We start from the raw sequence: 17,198 nt of genomic DNA, 5'->3' as shown, positions 1-17,198 counted from the left end.
CGCACAAGCCTTATTAAAAGAATTACGTTTATTTGTTACAAATCGATACTTTTCCAAAAGTTATTGTAGTAATTCAGATATTACGGGCAGTTAACACTTCCTTATTAAAGATGAGAAACATCATTTAATCCAAAAAGGGAAAGATTTGTTTACAGCATAAAAAGAAATTACGATCTTCGCACGCTAAACAATGATCTACCGAGATATGTACAATAAATGTTAGAAATTCAGAGAGAATAGTTAACCAAGTTCAGCTTAATTTTCTTGTTTATTTGCCTTATTCGTCGGTTAATATGAAATTTGGTCTAATTACATCTATTTCCTCGCGTATATATGTACAAATTTCATTATCTCATTAATAAAATGAGCTCGAATAATTAAAAGTACTTAACTCAAAAAAGAAAGAAGAAACTGCACAAGACCCCTTTTTTTGTTAAAATTATGCCTAAATCAAAAATAACCGATACACTATAGAAATAAAATATACAATGATAAATTCATATCTTATGTTACCTTACATCTTCAATAATATAATTGTTGTTAACAATTGATCTTTAAAGTGTTTCGGATAAATTGTACTTGTCTCATGTGTTACAATTTTCCACTGTATCTCACTCTTCTTTTTTCCTCGACTATTTCTTTCTTCGTATCGAAAAATATATAAACGCAACGCGTTGCAGGGACGTGGACGCAATGGAACACTAGTCGTACGCGAATTCTTTTCATTTCGAGAGCGACTAATAATTGTGTCACGAAAAATGAAGCTATTTACAAAAAACAAACTGTTGATGAATTTGTTACTAATAATAATACATTATTTTTTGCGTCTAAGTCCTGTGCAAAATTTCAACGATTTCACAAAGCCTTTATATCAAGGCCACGCACATTCTTCTCTTTCTCATTCTTTGTGACTTCACTGGGAAGTAAGAGTTCATATAACGTTCACTTTACAAGTTTAACACCTACGATTGTTACACTTTAGCATAGAATAATGTTATCTAAAATACATAAAAGCCTTACGCCTTGCTGCAAGGTTGTATCGTGTAATTCAAAGGAGGAGGAGGAACTAAGAGAGGCAGCGGTGTAGGTGGTGGAGGAGCTTGAACATTGTTCGAAATTGCAGCAGCTGTTGTTTGAGCTTCACTAGTACGGTTGTTAGCGTTGTAAGCGGAAAGATAACTTGGCCAAAGATGCGGCGGTGGAGGAGACCCTGGAGGTGGCGGTGGCGGAGAACGATCATCTAATTCGTCCGAATCATTCATCATCATCGCCGTTAATGGAGTGACACGGGGCTTCTTCAGTTTTATGATTTTCACCTAATAAACACAATTAAAGAAACGTTGATTTGTTACATTAGAATGAAAAGCTCACGGTTTAATTCTTTCTTCGTCTCTTATAGATAACAAAGAAATTAAATTTATAAGCTAAGAAATGGCTAACCTTCACTTTTTTCTTTGCTTTTGGAGGTCGTGTTCTTTTCTCTTGTTTTCTACTCTTTCTAGAACTGGACCTTCGAACGTCACGAATTCCACCTCGAGTGACAGTAGTGGGTGGTGGAGGGGAAGGCATATCCCCTTCACCGCCACTGGGACTAGTACCTTCTCCAGGTTTGATTCCATCCGCGAATTGGACAGATTTTTTACTCCTCTGTTTCCGTTTTCCTAATTTCGCTAATTTAGTTTTCTTCATTTGATTTTTCAATTTGCTTAACTTGTTCTCACCAGCTTCGTCTTTGCTGGACTCATTTTTATCTATTTCTATATCCTCTTTGTCCGTGTTGTTTCCGTTATCATTTTCAGGAGTAGAAAGGTCATCCAAATTGCCATTAGGTACCGAGGTCCTTCTAAAATATATTTAGATTTATGTACATTTATACTTGAAAAATGAAGTAAACTGTGTTGTTTACCTTGTCAAATAGAGATATGAACAACTGTATACCTGAAACCTGATGCGACTAAAATTCCTTTCAAAGGCGGCGGGGGTAACTCCGGCCATCCTTTAGATTCTGTTTCGATTTGGACCTTAGTTGTTTCATCTATCGCTGTTACCGTTGTAGTTTCATCGATTTCGCTTTTCAATTTATTTAACCGTGACTTTTCATCGTCCTCTTCTTCTTCCTCTTCGTCGTCATCCGCCTCTTCTTCTTCTTCTTCGTCATATTCCACCTCAGCCTCCTCCTCTTCCTCTTCTTCCTCGTCCTCCTCAACAGGTACCTCCTCTTCTTCTGTGGAAGCAGAAGATGCGACTACCGGCATTTCTTCCTCCTTCTCAAAAATAGTAGAGGAAGTTTGTTGTTCCTCTGCATCGCCTTGCTCTTCACTTTCCCGAAGAGCTTTTAAAACAGATGGATCCAGGTTTGAATTCTTCTGCTGATTTGCGTTTTCTGACTGACGCATGTTACTCTTCTCTAACAATTGAAGAGCGCGACGATTAATTCGTTCGATTCGCCTACGTTCTTTTTCCTTTCTCCTAATCTCACGCAGTCGCTTACGCTCCTCTTGTTCTTTTCTACGAGTCTCCAAGATAACTTCGTAATTATAAACCGGCAGAACAGGTACTTCTACAAATTTTAATCATTTAAATAATTATTTACATTATTTAATGACGTTTGTAATAAAAAATTTGAAAAAGTAAATTCTCATATATTTACTCTGCGGTGTCACTTCTGCTCTGGGGAACGTCGTTTGCGTCACAGGAAGTGGCACAGGAGCAGGGCCAGGGACAGGAACAGGAACGGGAACGGGAACGGAAAGAGGCAATGAAACTGGGGACAAAGTGGAAACTGGTGTCGATGAGTTCATAGCGGATGGAACGGCCGGTACAGGCATGGGGACAGGAACTGGAACAGGTACAGATATAGGTACTGAGGGAACCGGAGAAGATTGAGGGACTGTCGTGGAATACATCATCCCTCCTGATTGATCAACTGAAGAAGGCTGTCCACCGCTCCAATCCAAGGACGTCGGCACAACCTGAAGAACATTACCTACGCGAACTACTTGACTGGAACCTCGTACAATTGGTGCTGAGGAGGAGTTGGTCGGCTCTCTGTGTGTTGCTGGGACACCATTGAAATCTGCAGGTACTACTTGCAACACATTGCCCACCTGTTTGATACATTTACGTTAAAATACACTACTTATTCCTTTTTAACATCTTTACAATATCATTAAATAAAAGGAAAAATAAATGAGCCAAAAATATAAAGAAATGAAAATGAAGCAATATTATACCAATTATAATACTGAAGAAGACAAACATAACCTGTAAAACTTGTTAAGCTAAAGATTATCATTGTCATTGATTAATTTAAAAGTCACATACTTGTAAAACAGTAGGTTGTTGACGGTATAACATTTGCTGCTGTTGTCCAGGTGGTGATGGATAACATACATTCGAATTAAAGTTTTCTCCGTAATCATTTGATATTCCTGCTCCATCCTGTTGCTTCTTAATTCCCAGTTCAAGTTCTAGCCTAAAATTAACCAAAAGATCTAAATATGTACATAATATTACATAAAATATAAATATTTATAAATAGTGGGATCAGTCAATCTATAATGGTTCAGGAAACAGTGGAAAGGAAGGGTAGGTGGGGTTGGGATTCCGAACACGATTTCTATAGGTATTACCTATCGTCGAGGGATAGGCGTTTCGGAGAACTCGCCGTTGAGTCATCAATGCACGGTGGATAAGTCAAGTTATTCTCTGTATAGTAATATTCGTTTCCAACTTCGTTTTCAGCCGAATATTGGAAACTTGTTGCAACTGTCTCCATATTGTCACCAATGTGCATTTCCGAGTCTAACACAGTCGAGTCCCTAGGTAGTCCGGATACGGACTGCACGATCGTTTCTATTCGTCTACCTCTTTCGGTGCAGCTATCTAATAGTTTCATATTATCGTGTTCATCCTTCCTTTCCCTTGAACTTTCGCTCACTCTACCTCGTCCCATGGAAGGTGATCTGAATCGATAGTAAGATAAACTTACCAACAATCCGACAATAACTAATTACTATAAATTATTTTTAGAAATTCACCTGGAAGATCGTAATCGTTCTGTCATTCGTAAATGATCCGGACTTCTCATTCTGGACCCCGAGGTAGACCTAGTTCTTGATCGAGATCCTGATCTAGATCTCGATCTTGAATGCATCATCGACCGGGACCTGGATGTTGATCGAGATCGCGATCTGGATCTAGATCTTGACCTAGATCGTGATCTTGATCTTGACCATGATTTCGATCGCGATCTAGATTCACGTCTAAAGAGGTCGTGTGATGATCTACGTGGTGATCTTCGCGACCGTAATGGAGAACGACCTCTAGGTGGAGGTAATTTATCCGTTCTTCGAACGTGTCCATGTCTATCTAGATCCAAAGGTTCTCTTTCCTTTTCCCATTGTCTGTCTCTTCTTGTACTGAGCCTACTTTTTCTTTTGAAATAATATAATTCGTTTAGTGCGCATTGTTAACGTCAATACTACTTTTATTAATAATGTTAATATTAATGCTACCTATGCTTGAATTTTGATGAAGGACGAAAAGGACCTTCCATGATATCCCTCTCAATACTGTCATCCCTGTAGTACGTTTTCTCTTCATAATCAAGATCTAAATCTTGACTATTGGGATAGGAATCTAAGGACTCATTTCCATCCCGAAGCATGTTCTCTGCTTCGTACGGCCATAGTGACCGATCTGCTTCATCTCCGCGAAATCTACTCTCTCTATGTCTATCAATATCCACGTTTCTCTCTCTTAGTACTTCCATTGGTTCGTACGACCTACCTTCCTTTTCTCTTTCCATACAGTCGTACTTCTTTCTATTCCAGTCATCTCGATCTCCTTTAATAGGTCCATGTTTTTTAAAATAATCTGTAGACAATTACCAATAATACTAAATCATAAAAAATTGAAGGTAAAAAAAGGAAAAATATTAAAGAAAGAAAAAAACATTACCTTTATTATGTGGGGTAGTGTTAGATCTAGGAGAACCTCTTATAGATCTTTCTCTTCTATCATCTATTCTTGCTCTACTGGATCTATCCTCATCGATTCTATTTGATCGTTTTTCTTTACTAGAAAAGCCTGCAAACGACTCTTCCTTTCTCTTTGGACTTTTGCTTCTACTTCTACTCCAACTGCGGCTATGGCTTTCGCTACGACTTCCTTCCCGTTCCCAGGAAGTACGTTTTTTATTGCGACTAGTAGAAGGACTGAACCTCCTTCTACATTCATTGTACTCCTGTTTCGAACTCCTACTATCTCTCCTATCTACTCTTTCTCTATCATCAAATTTCTTATCTCTTCTTTCTTTGCTACGATCACTAATTCGTTTATCTTCCCTATTCCCCTTTCTACTAGGACTTTTCTTTTTCTGCTCTCTGCCCGGTGATCTTACTTGACATTCCGCGTCACTAATATCTTTACTATTACGTGGTCTAGACTTTTTAAGTTCTTCCAACTTAGTTCCTTTGTTCCCAGACCTGTACTCATTGAAATCGAGCTTCACCGCCCCTGGTGATTCCGATTTTGTGGTAATCGAGGTTTTTACTGTTATCGACAAGTCTTTCGAGTCCACCTTAACATCCGTAATAGTAGTCTGTTCCGTAGGAATAACTTCAGCAACAGGTGCATGTATATTGGATGTCTTTTCACACTCGATCCTAAATTCATTAGGTTCTTCGCAATATGTGTTTTTTATATCGTTTTTCACAGAGTGCGACTCTCGAAGTTTCTTCTGAATGGTCAATAGAGCCGCAGCGTGTTGCATGGGATCGTCTGAAATCATTTTTGTCTTCACGCGTTCATTGTTTCGTCGGACTAACAGTTGTTTAGGAATCAACTTGAGTGCTGCTTTTCCTTCATTAGTCTCCTCTGTTCCTTTTGCGCTGGCAGATGAAGATATTGCCTCAGAACTCTTGTTGCTTAATTTTCCATGTGATTCATCAGATTCATACCCTGCGAATATGTCCATTCGTAATGATTTATAGTTCATGTCTGGGTATGGTTCGTTGATTGGAAATTCAGACGAACTTTCAGATACTTTCACATCGAATTTCTTTCGAAGAGTCTGATCCTCTATCTTCTGCACTCCTAAAATTTCTTCAAATTCTTCCTTCATCACTGCAGCTTTTGCATATTTACCATCGCGATACTTTATTTGAAGAGGTATATTGGGAACTGATTCATCATCAGACATAACCAGAATTTCATTCTTTAGTTTATCGTGTAGGAGACTCTCCTTCAGATTTACCTGATTATCCTTAAAAATTTCCATATCCTAAAAGAAGAAACAAATAATTAATATACTTAATTAATATAGACTTAAAAAATGTATCTTATATATAAACATACTTCAGACTTCTGGGATCCAGCTGGAGAACTGGGACTATATAATTCTGTATTTTTTTTCGTTAATTTCACATCTATCTCAAAGATATCCTTTAATTGTCCTGCAGTACATTGTTCTTTCGAAGGCGTCAATTCCTTGGTCTTATCAAAGAGCACATTCTCCTGTGAACTGTTGCCCAAACTTCTTATTCGCGACTTACATCTAGTATGTTCTTCCGGAGTCCAGGATGATTCTAACAAATCTATATCCTGACATTTTCTAGGAAACAAATCGATAATATCTGCACTTGTTGAATTCTTAGATGTAGACTTTCTCAACTGCTGTTCAACCATACAAACGTCCTCGTCTTTTATCTTCGTTTTAGCTAATATCGGGTCACGGCATTCCAAAGATACTCTCTCAATATCGTGGTCGAATTTATTCACTTTCGTCCATTCTGCACACTCTTCCTCCCACATAACAGGAGCTTTAAGCTTTATTTTTTCTTCAGACTGTGATTCCATATCCCAACGACTTTTCTTGCTCTTTTTGCTAGTAACAACATCATGCTTCATAGATGCATCCACATTTTTACTGACTGCATTTACCTCCTTATGGATGCTCTCAATTATAGTAATGCTGTCTTCTACGTTTTCTTTTCTGTCACTTTTTTCTCGTAAGAATGATTCTTCTTCAATGTCCCAATCATCTCTCTTCCTCTTACTCTTCTGTTCCAGGAGCATCAAAGCTTCTTTCTCTCCTTCTTCTTGTTCTTCTTCCCAAATTCTCATTGCAGACAATCTATCTTGCCTCTTTTTACATTCCTTTACAGTTTCCTTTTCTATAGCGATATATGTATCTGTTTTCTTATCATATCGAACCTCTTTTTCTAATTTCTTTGAAATACGAGAGGTTTTCTTTTTATTAATCATTAAATCAGACACAGCTTCTAAGCTGTCAACTTCCCATTCGTCCGCTAGTAATTGTCTCTTATTTACTTCCTTTTCAAGTTGTGTTAACGATGGGACATTCAGAGTATCAAATTCAGTCTCTCCCCATTTATCTCTTTTTTGTTTGTCTAACTTTTTAGAAAGCTTTATTTCGTCTTGCATTATTTGCTGAGATATACGCTCACTCTCCTTCTTCCAGTCAGCTAAAAATTCACTGCTGTCCTTTTTCTCTTTATCTCTTTTCCTCTTTTTCTTTCCATCTACATCTTCTTCTATCTTTAAACTCCCTGGGATGATCTCCTTGCTTATGCTTGAACATTTTTCTTCCAAACGTTCGTCATTTTTATTCTTGTCATCTTTCTTGCATCGTTCCTCCTTCCTTTCTATTTTTCGAATGTTTTGTATATCAGTATTTTCTACTTTTTCAACATTACTCTTTGACAGTTTTTCTCCTTTCTGCGGCATGATCACGGAATCCATTTCCCACTCTTCCAAGTATCGCTCTTCGACTTTGTTTCTTTTTTCTTCATCTTTGTGGGTTTTATTGTGGATGTCGCTATCGGAAATCACCTTTCTGACCAATTCCTGATCCTTGTTCCAAACGTCGTGTTTATCTGAGGATCTTTTCCTATTTTCGACTTTTACTTCCTCTTTAATTTTCTTTAATGGAACTTGAGAACGTACCAATTTCGCATTTTCTAATGAAGAAGATTCCAAAGGCGACTTTTGTATCGTCTTTATTATATCTTCTCTGTTATCTTGTTTATCGTTATATTCTTTCTTCTGCTTAGACTTTCTAGTCGCTACCCTTTTTTTCCTCCTATCTTCAGACGAATCGCTACTACTTGAATCCGAACTGACTTTCCTTCTTCTCTTCTTCTTTGTCTTTGCAATTCGTTTCGCTTTTTTCTTTCTTTTTTCAGCTTTTCGTTTCTTCTTCTTTCTTTTCTTCCGTTTATCATCGGAACTAGAAGAATCACTGCTGCTACTACTACTATCGCTGCTATCTGAATCCGATAATGAGTCCGAATCGTTCGATATTTTTCCTTTTCTTTTCCTTCTTTTTACTTCTTCCTCAGAGTCGGAAGAACTCGACGAACTGGATGATTCACTACTGCTAGAAGTCACTTTCTTTCGTCTTTTTTTCTTTCTTGTTTCTTTAGAATCAGAATTTTCGTCGCTCATACGTTCTACTTTAATTCGAACGTTTTCCCAATCGCTGGGTATTGATTTAGAATCTTCCGATTCACTTTTATCATGTATATTTTTACTCTCTACTCTTACGCGTTTTTGAACCTGAATATGAGAACTGCTTGATGGTATCTGATCGTCCTCGATCTTCGAAATATTTTCCAAGTTCTGTCGGCTTTCATTGGATTTGAATTTTTCCTCAATTTTACTTGAATTACTTTTATCCGACTTTCCGGATATACTATGCTCTACAAACGAAAAATTATTGTCATTCGGCAAATTAGTTTCTATATTAAATTCATGATAGCTTAACGTCGAGGCAGAAGCTTTGTTCGGTTTTGGGGAGAATTCTTTCGACATTGGAATATCACTGCAAACCATTTTCATGAACTGTTCATACTCCGATGCTAATTTTTCGTTGCCTGCAGATTGTAACAAAGGAGATGTTGATTGTCTATTGTCGTCTATTTTTTTAACACTAGAAGCCTCATCTTCGTTGATCATTTTCTGGTCTTTATTAATGTCTTCTTCTATCGTACTTAACCGTGGAGAAAATTCCTCAGGTTCTAAAATAAATTTTATACAAACTTTTCTAATATATAAATAAAGTAAACAAAATATTTACCTTGCTTCGAAGTCATGCCGCTCGATTTCACTACATTTCTTTGTTCCTTTTCAGTGTCGGATAATCTGTCTTCATCTTCACTATCCCATTTTGACCTAGGCAGTTGTACATTAATTGGTACATGCCACTTGTCATTTCCTTCAGATTTACATATGCCTGTCTTTGGATACCAGTTACGTGTACATTGAGATTTTTCCGCTGCTTCCGTATCGTTTCTAGAATTGTTAAGATCTGAATGGGTAAAGGAAAATTAGTGAGACAAAAGACATTTTAGTATACCGTATAAAGTCTGTCTCGCATATATTCCGCATTTTATCACGATGATCGGCAGTAACTGCTTGAAGAATTTGCTGATGATTGATGAAAAGCGACATACGAGGATTTTCAGAATAAAATAATTGAGGCCTTCCTCGTTTAGTTGCTCTTACTGATTCAGGAGGGTACTCTTTAGGACCTTCCAGTCCTTCGGCAATAAAAGCGTAACGTTTCAAACGACAATCGTTTATCATTAACATTTGCTCAAAGTGACGTAAATAATCCTCGGCTGTTCTGTAATATATATATATATATGCCAAATATCTACATAATATATAAAAAAGATATAAAAAATAATGTAAATATTTTGAGACACAAGCAAACCTGTTCTTTATTGATCGTTCCGAGTAATCACGTCTTTTAATCTCAATGATGTCGTCCATCATTATACCACACTTTTTTAACTCCACCCACGAAGAAAAATTCATTATGTCTTTCTCCTTTCCTTTGTCTTTATCTTTCTCCTTTTCTTTTCTATCTTTAATTTCAGGTTTCTCCTGTGAATCACTTCTTTTTTCTTTAAGACTCTCCTTCTTCTCTTTTATTCCTTTCTTTTCTCGTACATCTTCCCATTTATCATTATCCTTTTTATCTTTTTCTTCATCTTTCCTATCTCGGTTCTCTTCGTATTTATTACTACTCTCTCGCTTATCTTTATCATCTTTCTTATCTTTATCTTTTCTACGTTGTTCTTTATCACGCGAGACTTTATAATATCGTTCTTTGCTACCATTATAATCTTTTGACTCTTTACTCGAGCTATCTCTTCGTTCTTCTCTTCCATATCGCCTTCTTAAAATAGTTTTGGCACATTACTTATACATATAAAAATGCAAGAATTAACTGTTTATTATACAAAAACGATAAATATTTTTATACCTCTCTGAATATTTATTTTCTATTGCAGACTTTGAAGCACTTTTATAAGCGACATTAACATCATCTTGTCTACTTCTTTCTCTCAAAATCTTTACATTATCTAATAAATTTTGTCCATTCCTATTTGCATAATTTTCCTCTTCTAAACTAGCTGTAAGATAATATAGTTAGTGTAATATAGTTATAGTTATAATTAAGTTTTATCTAAAATTTCATATTATAAGTACCTGCAGCCATAGCTTCGGCCAGTAACATTTTACTTTTAGATTCTTCTCGTCTAATCTCTTCAATAGCCAATATTTTTTCTTCTATATGATGGAAATGTTTCCATATTGAAATTAGTTACAAATTATACATTTTTTAAATATAAAAAGATCTATAAATTAAGCTTATTGAACATTACCTGTTTTCTTTTTTGATTTACTACCACTTGAATGACGATTATGAAATTGTACAGAGTCTGAGTCAACATTTACAATTGTGCTTGAATCATTTTTTGAAGATTTACTATTATCACTTGGCATACTTTTAGATTTAGAAACTTTGGTAGAATGTGCTTGAAGTAGATTGGATTTATTTTGGAGTTTTGGTGGGACATTAAATTTGTTGGCAAATGCCATCAATCTCTTCTTAGCTTGTAATTTTCCTAGCACAGGCTTGAGCATCTTGGGACTCTCCAACCTAGGTGTGTCTCCATCGCTAGTTTGGCCTTTTGTACTATCTGGTGTTTCTGGCATTTGTATATCAAGTAAAGATATTGGAATGTCTGGTGTTGGTTCCTCTGGAGCATAAGCATCTTCTGATTGTGACATTGTGTTAACACTTTTATTTTCTGGTTCTTCTATATATAAAATTATATCACAATAAAAAAAAGAATACAACATAATTAATTTATTGCAGAAATAAACAAACAAGTATGAAAATTTACCTTCAAGGAGATCAGCTACATTGTTTTTGTCATTGACAATGCCTTACTTTATCATGCATATGATTATTCTTTAAATTAGTATTACAAGCATCAACAAAAACTTTATTTTTCATGCTTAATATATATATATCAGATTCTATAAAATAAAACATATATAATTCATATCTATGTACAAAAAATTATAATCCTCTTGCGTGAAACAATTATAACTTATTCTTTTATGTATTTTTGTTTTTTAAATAAGAATATTATTAACATTTTTTTAAATCTAATAAGCAAGGTATTATAAAAAAAAGATTATAACACTTTGTAACCTAGTATTCAGAAGACTAAAAAAATATGTGGTCAACATAAATGATCAAAAGATACAAAAATTATCTTAGGTCTCTTTTTTGTAACATTCCATATAATATGTTTCACAAAAAAAGAACACACTTTGATATAAAATATAATCAAAATTTTACAAAAATACAAGCATTTACACATATCCCCACAAGAACCTTATTAAATAGTACTACAAGTACAATTACGCCATATACATCATCATCAATAATAATTTTAAATTGATACTTCACAAAATAAAAAGCAATTACGAAACCGATTCGACAGACAGGTAAAACATTAAAACATTGACTGGTTTAAATCATTGATGTATGTTTTTATAGAGAAAATCGTAAGTAAAGTAAAATAGGTTCGACTATCCAATTTTTAAATATACTTTATAAGGTTATGATGAACACACTTATTTTCAGTAAAATTTTACAAAACTGTCACCATCCAGTCAAACAGATCGAAATTCGAAAAAAAATGTTAATAGAGGACTAAATATTACTGGATATAGTTTTGTTGGTTGTTACAAAAACTTACTTCATGCTGAGTGCTAAGTAACCGATGGGTACATGTTGTTGACGATAAAAATGATGAAATATTATCAATGTTACACGCCTGATTTTTTTGTTCTACCAATATTTTTAATTTCACTATCCTATGTTCGTCCAAATCAAACGGAGCCACTGCGAGAAAAGCGTCAGACATTTTAGTCAAACGGCAGGCCGGCAACTATAAACGCTCACCAATTCGGGAGAAACAAGGGATGCCAATGTTTGAGGAATAAACAAAGAACAACCACTAAATACAATAATGCCACGTTAACTGACCAGGAATTTGATTCATTGACCATTTCTACCCCCGCCAGTTCTTGGAAGTGAACTTTCAACGTTCTGGTCTTTGAACATTTATGCATCTTTATGTATTAAGTAGAATTTAAATGCAAAAACCTATATAATGCACGCAATATATAAAAATATTCGAAATAAAATACTAGAAATATAATACTACTCGTTACAATATTTAAATGGTGAAACAAATTTATATTCAAATTCTATTTTTTTAGTTATAATCATAAAAATATAAACTTGTATAAATATCCACAGTTCACTGATATTACGCATACAAAATAAACAAATGTATCAAGTATCTATATCTCACTCACATTCATTGACAAAAAGAAATACTTGGAATGTCTTAAAATACTTCTCTTGATAATTGGCCAGATACAGTCCAGATCCGTGGTCAGTTAGCGAAACATTACTGTATATATATTTCGATTCGATCGATGATTATTTGAATTAATTTAATTGTATCTATAATGAAATTATACAAAGTTTCAATGGAAATATTCATGTGTAAAAGAGAATCTTTTACAAACAATACTTTTAATCAAATCTTTTGATTTTATACTTATGTTTATTATAATTTAACATTGTTACGTTACATCTGATTTTTATTTAAACGACTTCAAATATTTCACAATTAACTATTGTAATGACCGTCATGTTCTCTCCTTAAAAATTAATATATCAAAAAGATGTCAAGATAAAGATACACGTTCCTAATATGAATTTAAGTGCATTATACAATTAATACATATATTAATCTTCCATTTCTGATGGATCACCACCCATCGCTTTCCAAAAAGCAGTAACTAATTGTTCAGCGGCTATTCGTCTTTGATCAGTTGGCAGCAATGCTGCATGTTCTTTCATAGCTCTCAATTGACTAAACAATTCTCCAAAATCTACATTCTCTTCACCCATAATTCCATCTGAAAAAAATAGTATATAGGAGCTGCAAAAAAATCTCATAATGAATTATTCTTCAACTTACCTAGCATGTTCTCTATTGGTAATGTTTCTGTAGAATCTTGACTTAATTCAATGTTTTCAAACTGTTCTTCAACTTCAGCCATATCAGGATTTTGTTCTCCTACATCCAATGGTTTTCCTGTAAAGTTACAATAAGTTACAAATTTTAAACAATTAGTGAATAAGCATTTCCACTTATGAAGCAATATTTTTTAAACTTAGCCAATTTAGTTTAAGTGTATATATAGGTCTTTATTAGAAACCTTTAAGTATCATGTTTGGCCACATATGAGCATGTAAAGCTTCAATAATCCTCTCAATACCATATTTGTTATTTTCTGAATCAGCTTCTGAAGCACCTACATCCGGTCTATTTAATTCAATTAGCTCAAATCTGTTTTGCAGACACCATTTTATCACTGAAATACACTAATTACATGTCTAATGTTCCTCAAGTTAATATAACAATTGTTATTTGTATATACCTTCATTCCTAATTATGGTGTCTGTTATAAAATTACAAGAAAACAGTAGCACCTCAGCTTCTGCCAAAGAATCAATTAGAGATGACCATTTCTTTAAATTCTGATCTGCATCTTCCTAGGAAAATCAGTGCTGAAGATCATTCGTTCTGTCAAAGATTCTGTTTAGAAGTTAAATATCTTACTGCCTGTGGATTATGATGTACAATTAATGCTTCTACATTATCAATTGAAATATCTTCAGAAGGATTTTCTATTACACATATTAACACTTGTGTTTTGTAATATTTGTTTTGAATATCCCATAAATGATATTCAAAATGATCTTGGTTAGACAATTTTTCTCCACCTATATCTATAAAATAAAATAACATATAAAAATAAAAAATTATTGCAACAAATAATACTCATCCAAACATTTATATAAAAAAAATTAATTTACCAAATTTTTAATATCGAAATTAAAAAGATATTAAAGTTTCAACTTACGCGCTGCAATTTCATTAGCTTTCCCTTTTTCGGTGCTTATTATTAATATTCGTGGTAGATTCATTTCGTAATAAAGTTTTATCGTACTATTAAAGTTCAATAATCTCAAGATATATTGAAAAATTTAAAAGATATTTTTTAAACTACTAACTACTAACTGACGGTTAGGTTAGGATTGCGATCTTTACGTTAATTGATATAAAAATGTAATATTAAATAAATAAAATTAATCACTTTCGTTCGATATACAGCGATATTTTTGTTGTTATATACTTTGAACAATGAATTAGTTGAATTATTTTACATATCGATGTTGTATCATGTCATAACATTTCGTGATGGACGATCACAATGACGTTTGTGATCACTTGACCTTTAAAGAAACTAGAATAATTCTGACTTATTTCATATATTTTAGTATTTCGATAAATTTTGATAAAACGAAAGTATAAGTATTTTCTTTAATACATTTCATAAATTTAGTAATAATAATTAATATTAAAAAATGATTTGTTTCATAATTTTAAATAGATCAATTACACGCGATAAACTTCCTTACAATACCACTAGTGTTCATATATTTCTAAATAACTGAAAATTCGTGAACTGAGACAGATAACTAATAATGTGTGTAACTGATAAGGCAAAAATTGTATAAACGTATATTGATTATTGGATTTATAGCAATACATAAATTTGCAAATACATATGTGATCATAAAATGTAAATGGCGCATAGTATTACTATTAGGGTTTCTCCCTAATTATTTATAGAATTCGTGTTCAGATTCATCCTTTTTAATATTATTTTTATAGCCCTTCTCGAAATCTTTCGCCAAGACTATATATCGATTCTCACGAACTGCGTGCATTCCTGCTTCTTGGCAAATTGCGTTAATATCTGCACCAGAAATTCTATCTGGTCGTGCTACATAATCTTCAAGATCTACTTCTTCGCTCAGATTCATTTTCGCCGTAATTGTCGAAAAAATCAAACGTTTTTGACGACGATCAGGTAGAGGAAATTCGATTTTTCGATCTAACCTGCCAGGACGCAACAATGCAGGATCTAATGTATCGGCCCTAAAAAGAAGATGGATCATTGCATTTATATCAATTACTTTTTGTAAAGATCACAATAAAGATCAAAATCGTACCTATTTGTAGCCATAATAACTTTAACATTAGTAGTTTGATCAAAACCATCCATCTGATTAAGCAGTTCCAAAAGAATACGTTGAACTTCACGGTCAGCACCAGTCTGTGCGTCGAACCTTTTTGTGGCTATAGCATCGATTTCATCAACGAAAATTATAGCTGGCGAATTTTCTTTGGCTAGACGGAAGACATCTCTGACCATCCTTGGTCCTTCACCTAAGTATTTCTGTACGAATTCTGATCCTACTACGCGAATAAATGCAGCTAAAAAATATTAATTGTACTAAGTTAGAAGAAGTTAAGTATACTGTTTATTCAAATGTTCTTAAAATATATAACACTGAAAATGATACATACCAGTAGTATGTCTAGCTACAGCTTTTGCAAGCATAGTTTTACCACATCCAGGGGGACCATACATTAACACACCTCTTGGTGGATCGATTCCAATTTGTTTATACAATTCAAAATGAGTTAAAGGTAGTTCTACTGCTTCTCTAATCTCTTGTTTTTGCATGTCCATGCCTCCAATGTCACTATATTGAATATCAGGTTTTTCATCTATAAAATAAAATAGTACATGAAACACTATTCTTTCTACAATTTTTTAAATTGCTAACAATAACAATAAAGTACCTGCTTGCAACATTGAAATACTTGAGTCAGCTTCTGGTGGTAGAACATCTACTAAAGCATTGCTATGTTTATGAAGAGCTACACTTGCAGAAGGCTTTAACAGTTCTCTATCAATTGTAGATAAAATCCGTACATAATAATTAGAACCTGTAGTAGAACCTACAATACCAGTGTTTTGGTCTACAGCTTCTAAGAATTGTCCAATAACCAAAGGCACACTTTGTATGCGCTTTACTTCTTCTTGAGCATGTAAATATTCTTTTTTCAAATTACGTTGTTCATCTTTAATATATTCTTCTTGAACCTCGAGAAATTCTAGCATTCTTTGTAGTTTCTATAAATATAAAATTATTATTATGTTCATATATTAATTAAATATATATACATAAGCAAAGAAGTATATAGAGGAATAGAATATCAAATTTTCCTACCTTGTACTTTGTATAAAGATCTTCAACATCTAGTTCATCACCAGCACCAGTATAGTGTCCACTTACAGGTTTGCAATCCATCTCTCCAATATCCTAAAATTTAACAAAAGAAATATTACTTATGTCACAACAAAAGTACGAGGAATTTTTATTATAAATAACAATACATAACAATTAAATAGAATACAAATTGAGGTTACAGTGAATAATTTTAAGTTCAACAATAACTCTTGACAAGTTCATTTGTCTGTTTTGTAATTTTGGAAGAAAATCTGAACAGAAATATATATACCTTATCAGGCAGAATAATACCCATTTCATCCATTGTTTTAAATAGAATTTCTTTAATTAATTGCACCCGACATACGAATCAACGAATGACTTGAGGTTCTTGAACAGTTCAGTTCAATGATTATACATATATGTCAGGAGTGGCTACCATTAACTACTTAATCGACTACAGAAAGGAAGTCAAATAAAGACATATGTCTAAAATATTATGAATTTTATTGGTACAGATAATAAAACATTCGTTAAATATTGTTTTTAAATCATATATGTTAATCTACTTTTTACAGCAATATATATTTCTGTTTAACTAAATAATTGTAATATCTGACGATTAATGTTTTAA

At 33.7% G+C, this 17,198-nt stretch overlaps 3 protein-coding genes across 10 annotated transcripts; all 3 read right to left on the bottom strand.

Moving 5' to 3' along the window:
* Positions 1 to 249: 249 nt before the first annotated feature.
* Positions 250 to 12,299, bottom strand: LOC117238533 (trichohyalin-like). 7 transcript variants are annotated; one of them, XM_033503522.1, is made up of 18 exons: positions 12,093 to 12,298; positions 11,226 to 11,361; positions 10,701 to 11,138; positions 10,525 to 10,605; positions 10,298 to 10,448; positions 9,743 to 10,210; positions 9,383 to 9,652; positions 9,104 to 9,318; positions 6,361 to 9,044; positions 4,963 to 6,286; positions 4,518 to 4,878; positions 4,041 to 4,436; positions 3,633 to 3,965; positions 3,325 to 3,475; positions 2,651 to 3,107; positions 1,939 to 2,560; positions 1,441 to 1,843; positions 250 to 1,316 (listed from the first exon to the last, which is right to left on the bottom strand). In XM_033503522.1, exons 3-18 carry the CDS (start codon positions 11,107 to 11,109, stop codon positions 1,017 to 1,019), a joined length of 8,625 nt encoding a protein of 2,874 aa, XP_033359413.1. In that variant the 5' UTR covers positions 11,110 to 11,138; positions 11,226 to 11,361; positions 12,093 to 12,298; the 3' UTR covers positions 250 to 1,016. The 7 variants fall into 7 exon arrangements, with proteins under 7 accessions (XP_033359413.1, XP_033359414.1, XP_033359412.1 ...); XM_033503523.1 differs by having other exon boundaries at positions 10,701 to 11,135; XM_033503521.1 differs by lacking the exon at positions 11,226 to 11,361.
* A 624-nt stretch (positions 12,300 to 12,923) lies between these two features.
* LOC117238539 (alpha- and gamma-adaptin-binding protein p34-like) lies at positions 12,924 to 14,728 on the bottom strand. 2 transcript variants are annotated; one of them, XM_033503537.1, is made up of 6 exons: positions 14,341 to 14,725; positions 14,037 to 14,206; positions 13,855 to 13,969; positions 13,633 to 13,788; positions 13,392 to 13,508; positions 12,924 to 13,329 (listed from the first exon to the last, which is right to left on the bottom strand). In XM_033503537.1, exons 1-6 carry the CDS (start codon positions 14,402 to 14,404, stop codon positions 13,157 to 13,159), a joined length of 795 nt encoding a protein of 264 aa, XP_033359428.1. In that variant the 5' UTR covers positions 14,405 to 14,725; the 3' UTR covers positions 12,924 to 13,156. The 2 variants fall into 2 exon arrangements, with proteins under 2 accessions (XP_033359428.1, XP_033359429.1); XM_033503538.1 differs by lacking the exon at positions 13,633 to 13,788 and having other exon boundaries at positions 14,341 to 14,728.
* A 260-nt stretch (positions 14,729 to 14,988) lies between these two features.
* LOC117238537 (26S proteasome regulatory subunit 6B) lies at positions 14,989 to 17,013 on the bottom strand. The gene is made up of 6 exons (XM_033503535.1): positions 16,857 to 17,013; positions 16,565 to 16,657; positions 16,134 to 16,467; positions 15,855 to 16,058; positions 15,497 to 15,761; positions 14,989 to 15,422 (listed from the first exon to the last, which is right to left on the bottom strand). The coding sequence occupies exons 1-6, from the start codon at positions 16,887 to 16,889 to the stop codon at positions 15,104 to 15,106; spliced, it is 1,248 nt and encodes a 415-aa protein (XP_033359426.1). The 5' UTR covers positions 16,890 to 17,013; the 3' UTR covers positions 14,989 to 15,103.
* Between the last annotated feature and the right edge of the window lie 185 nt (positions 17,014 to 17,198).

This window comes from Bombus vosnesenskii, unplaced genomic scaffold (assembly GCF_011952255.1).
Source record: "Bombus vosnesenskii isolate JDL3184/JDL3185 unplaced genomic scaffold, Bvos_JDL3184-5_v1.1 scf7180000013527, whole genome shotgun sequence".
NCBI classification, from domain to species: domain Eukaryota; kingdom Metazoa; phylum Arthropoda; class Insecta; order Hymenoptera; family Apidae; genus Bombus; species Bombus vosnesenskii.
Note: the sequence above shows the minus strand (reverse complement) of the source record. Positions and strands in the feature narration are given on the sequence as shown.

Excerpts from the sequence above, each read along its gene's own strand:
- LOC117238537 (XM_033503535.1), bottom strand. The coding sequence starts at position 16,889 with ATGGATGAAATGGGTATTATTCTGCCTGATAAG. Across the intron at positions 15,762-15,854 it reads TGTAGCTAGACATACTACTG|CTGCATTTATTCGCGTAGTA; the intron begins GTATGTATCATT and ends AATATTTTTTAG. Across the intron at positions 15,423-15,496 it reads GTTATTATGGCTACAAATAG|GGCCGATACATTAGATCCTG; the intron begins GTACGATTTTGA and ends TCTTCTTTTTAG.
- LOC117238533 (XM_033503522.1), bottom strand. The coding sequence starts at position 11,109 with ATGTCACAATCAGAAGATGCTTATGCTCCAGAGGAACCAACACCAGAC. Across the intron at positions 9,319-9,382 it reads TGCGAGACAGACTTTATACG|AAACGATACGGAAGCAGCGG; the intron begins GTATACTAAAAT and ends TAACAATTCTAG. Across the intron at positions 2,561-2,650 it reads AGCAGAAGTGACACCGCAGA|AAGTACCTGTTCTGCCGGTT; the intron begins GTAAATATATGA and ends TAAAATTTGTAG.
- LOC117238539 (XM_033503537.1), bottom strand. The coding sequence starts at position 14,404 with ATGAATCTACCACGAATATTAATAATAAGCACCGAAAAAGGGAAAGCT. Across the intron at positions 13,970-14,036 it reads TACATCATAATCCACAGGCA|GAAGATGCAGATCAGAATTT; the intron begins GTAAGATATTTA and ends TGATTTTCCTAG. Across the intron at positions 13,509-13,632 it reads GCCAAACATGATACTTAAAG|GAAAACCATTGGATGTAGGA; the intron begins GTTTCTAATAAA and ends GTAACTTTACAG.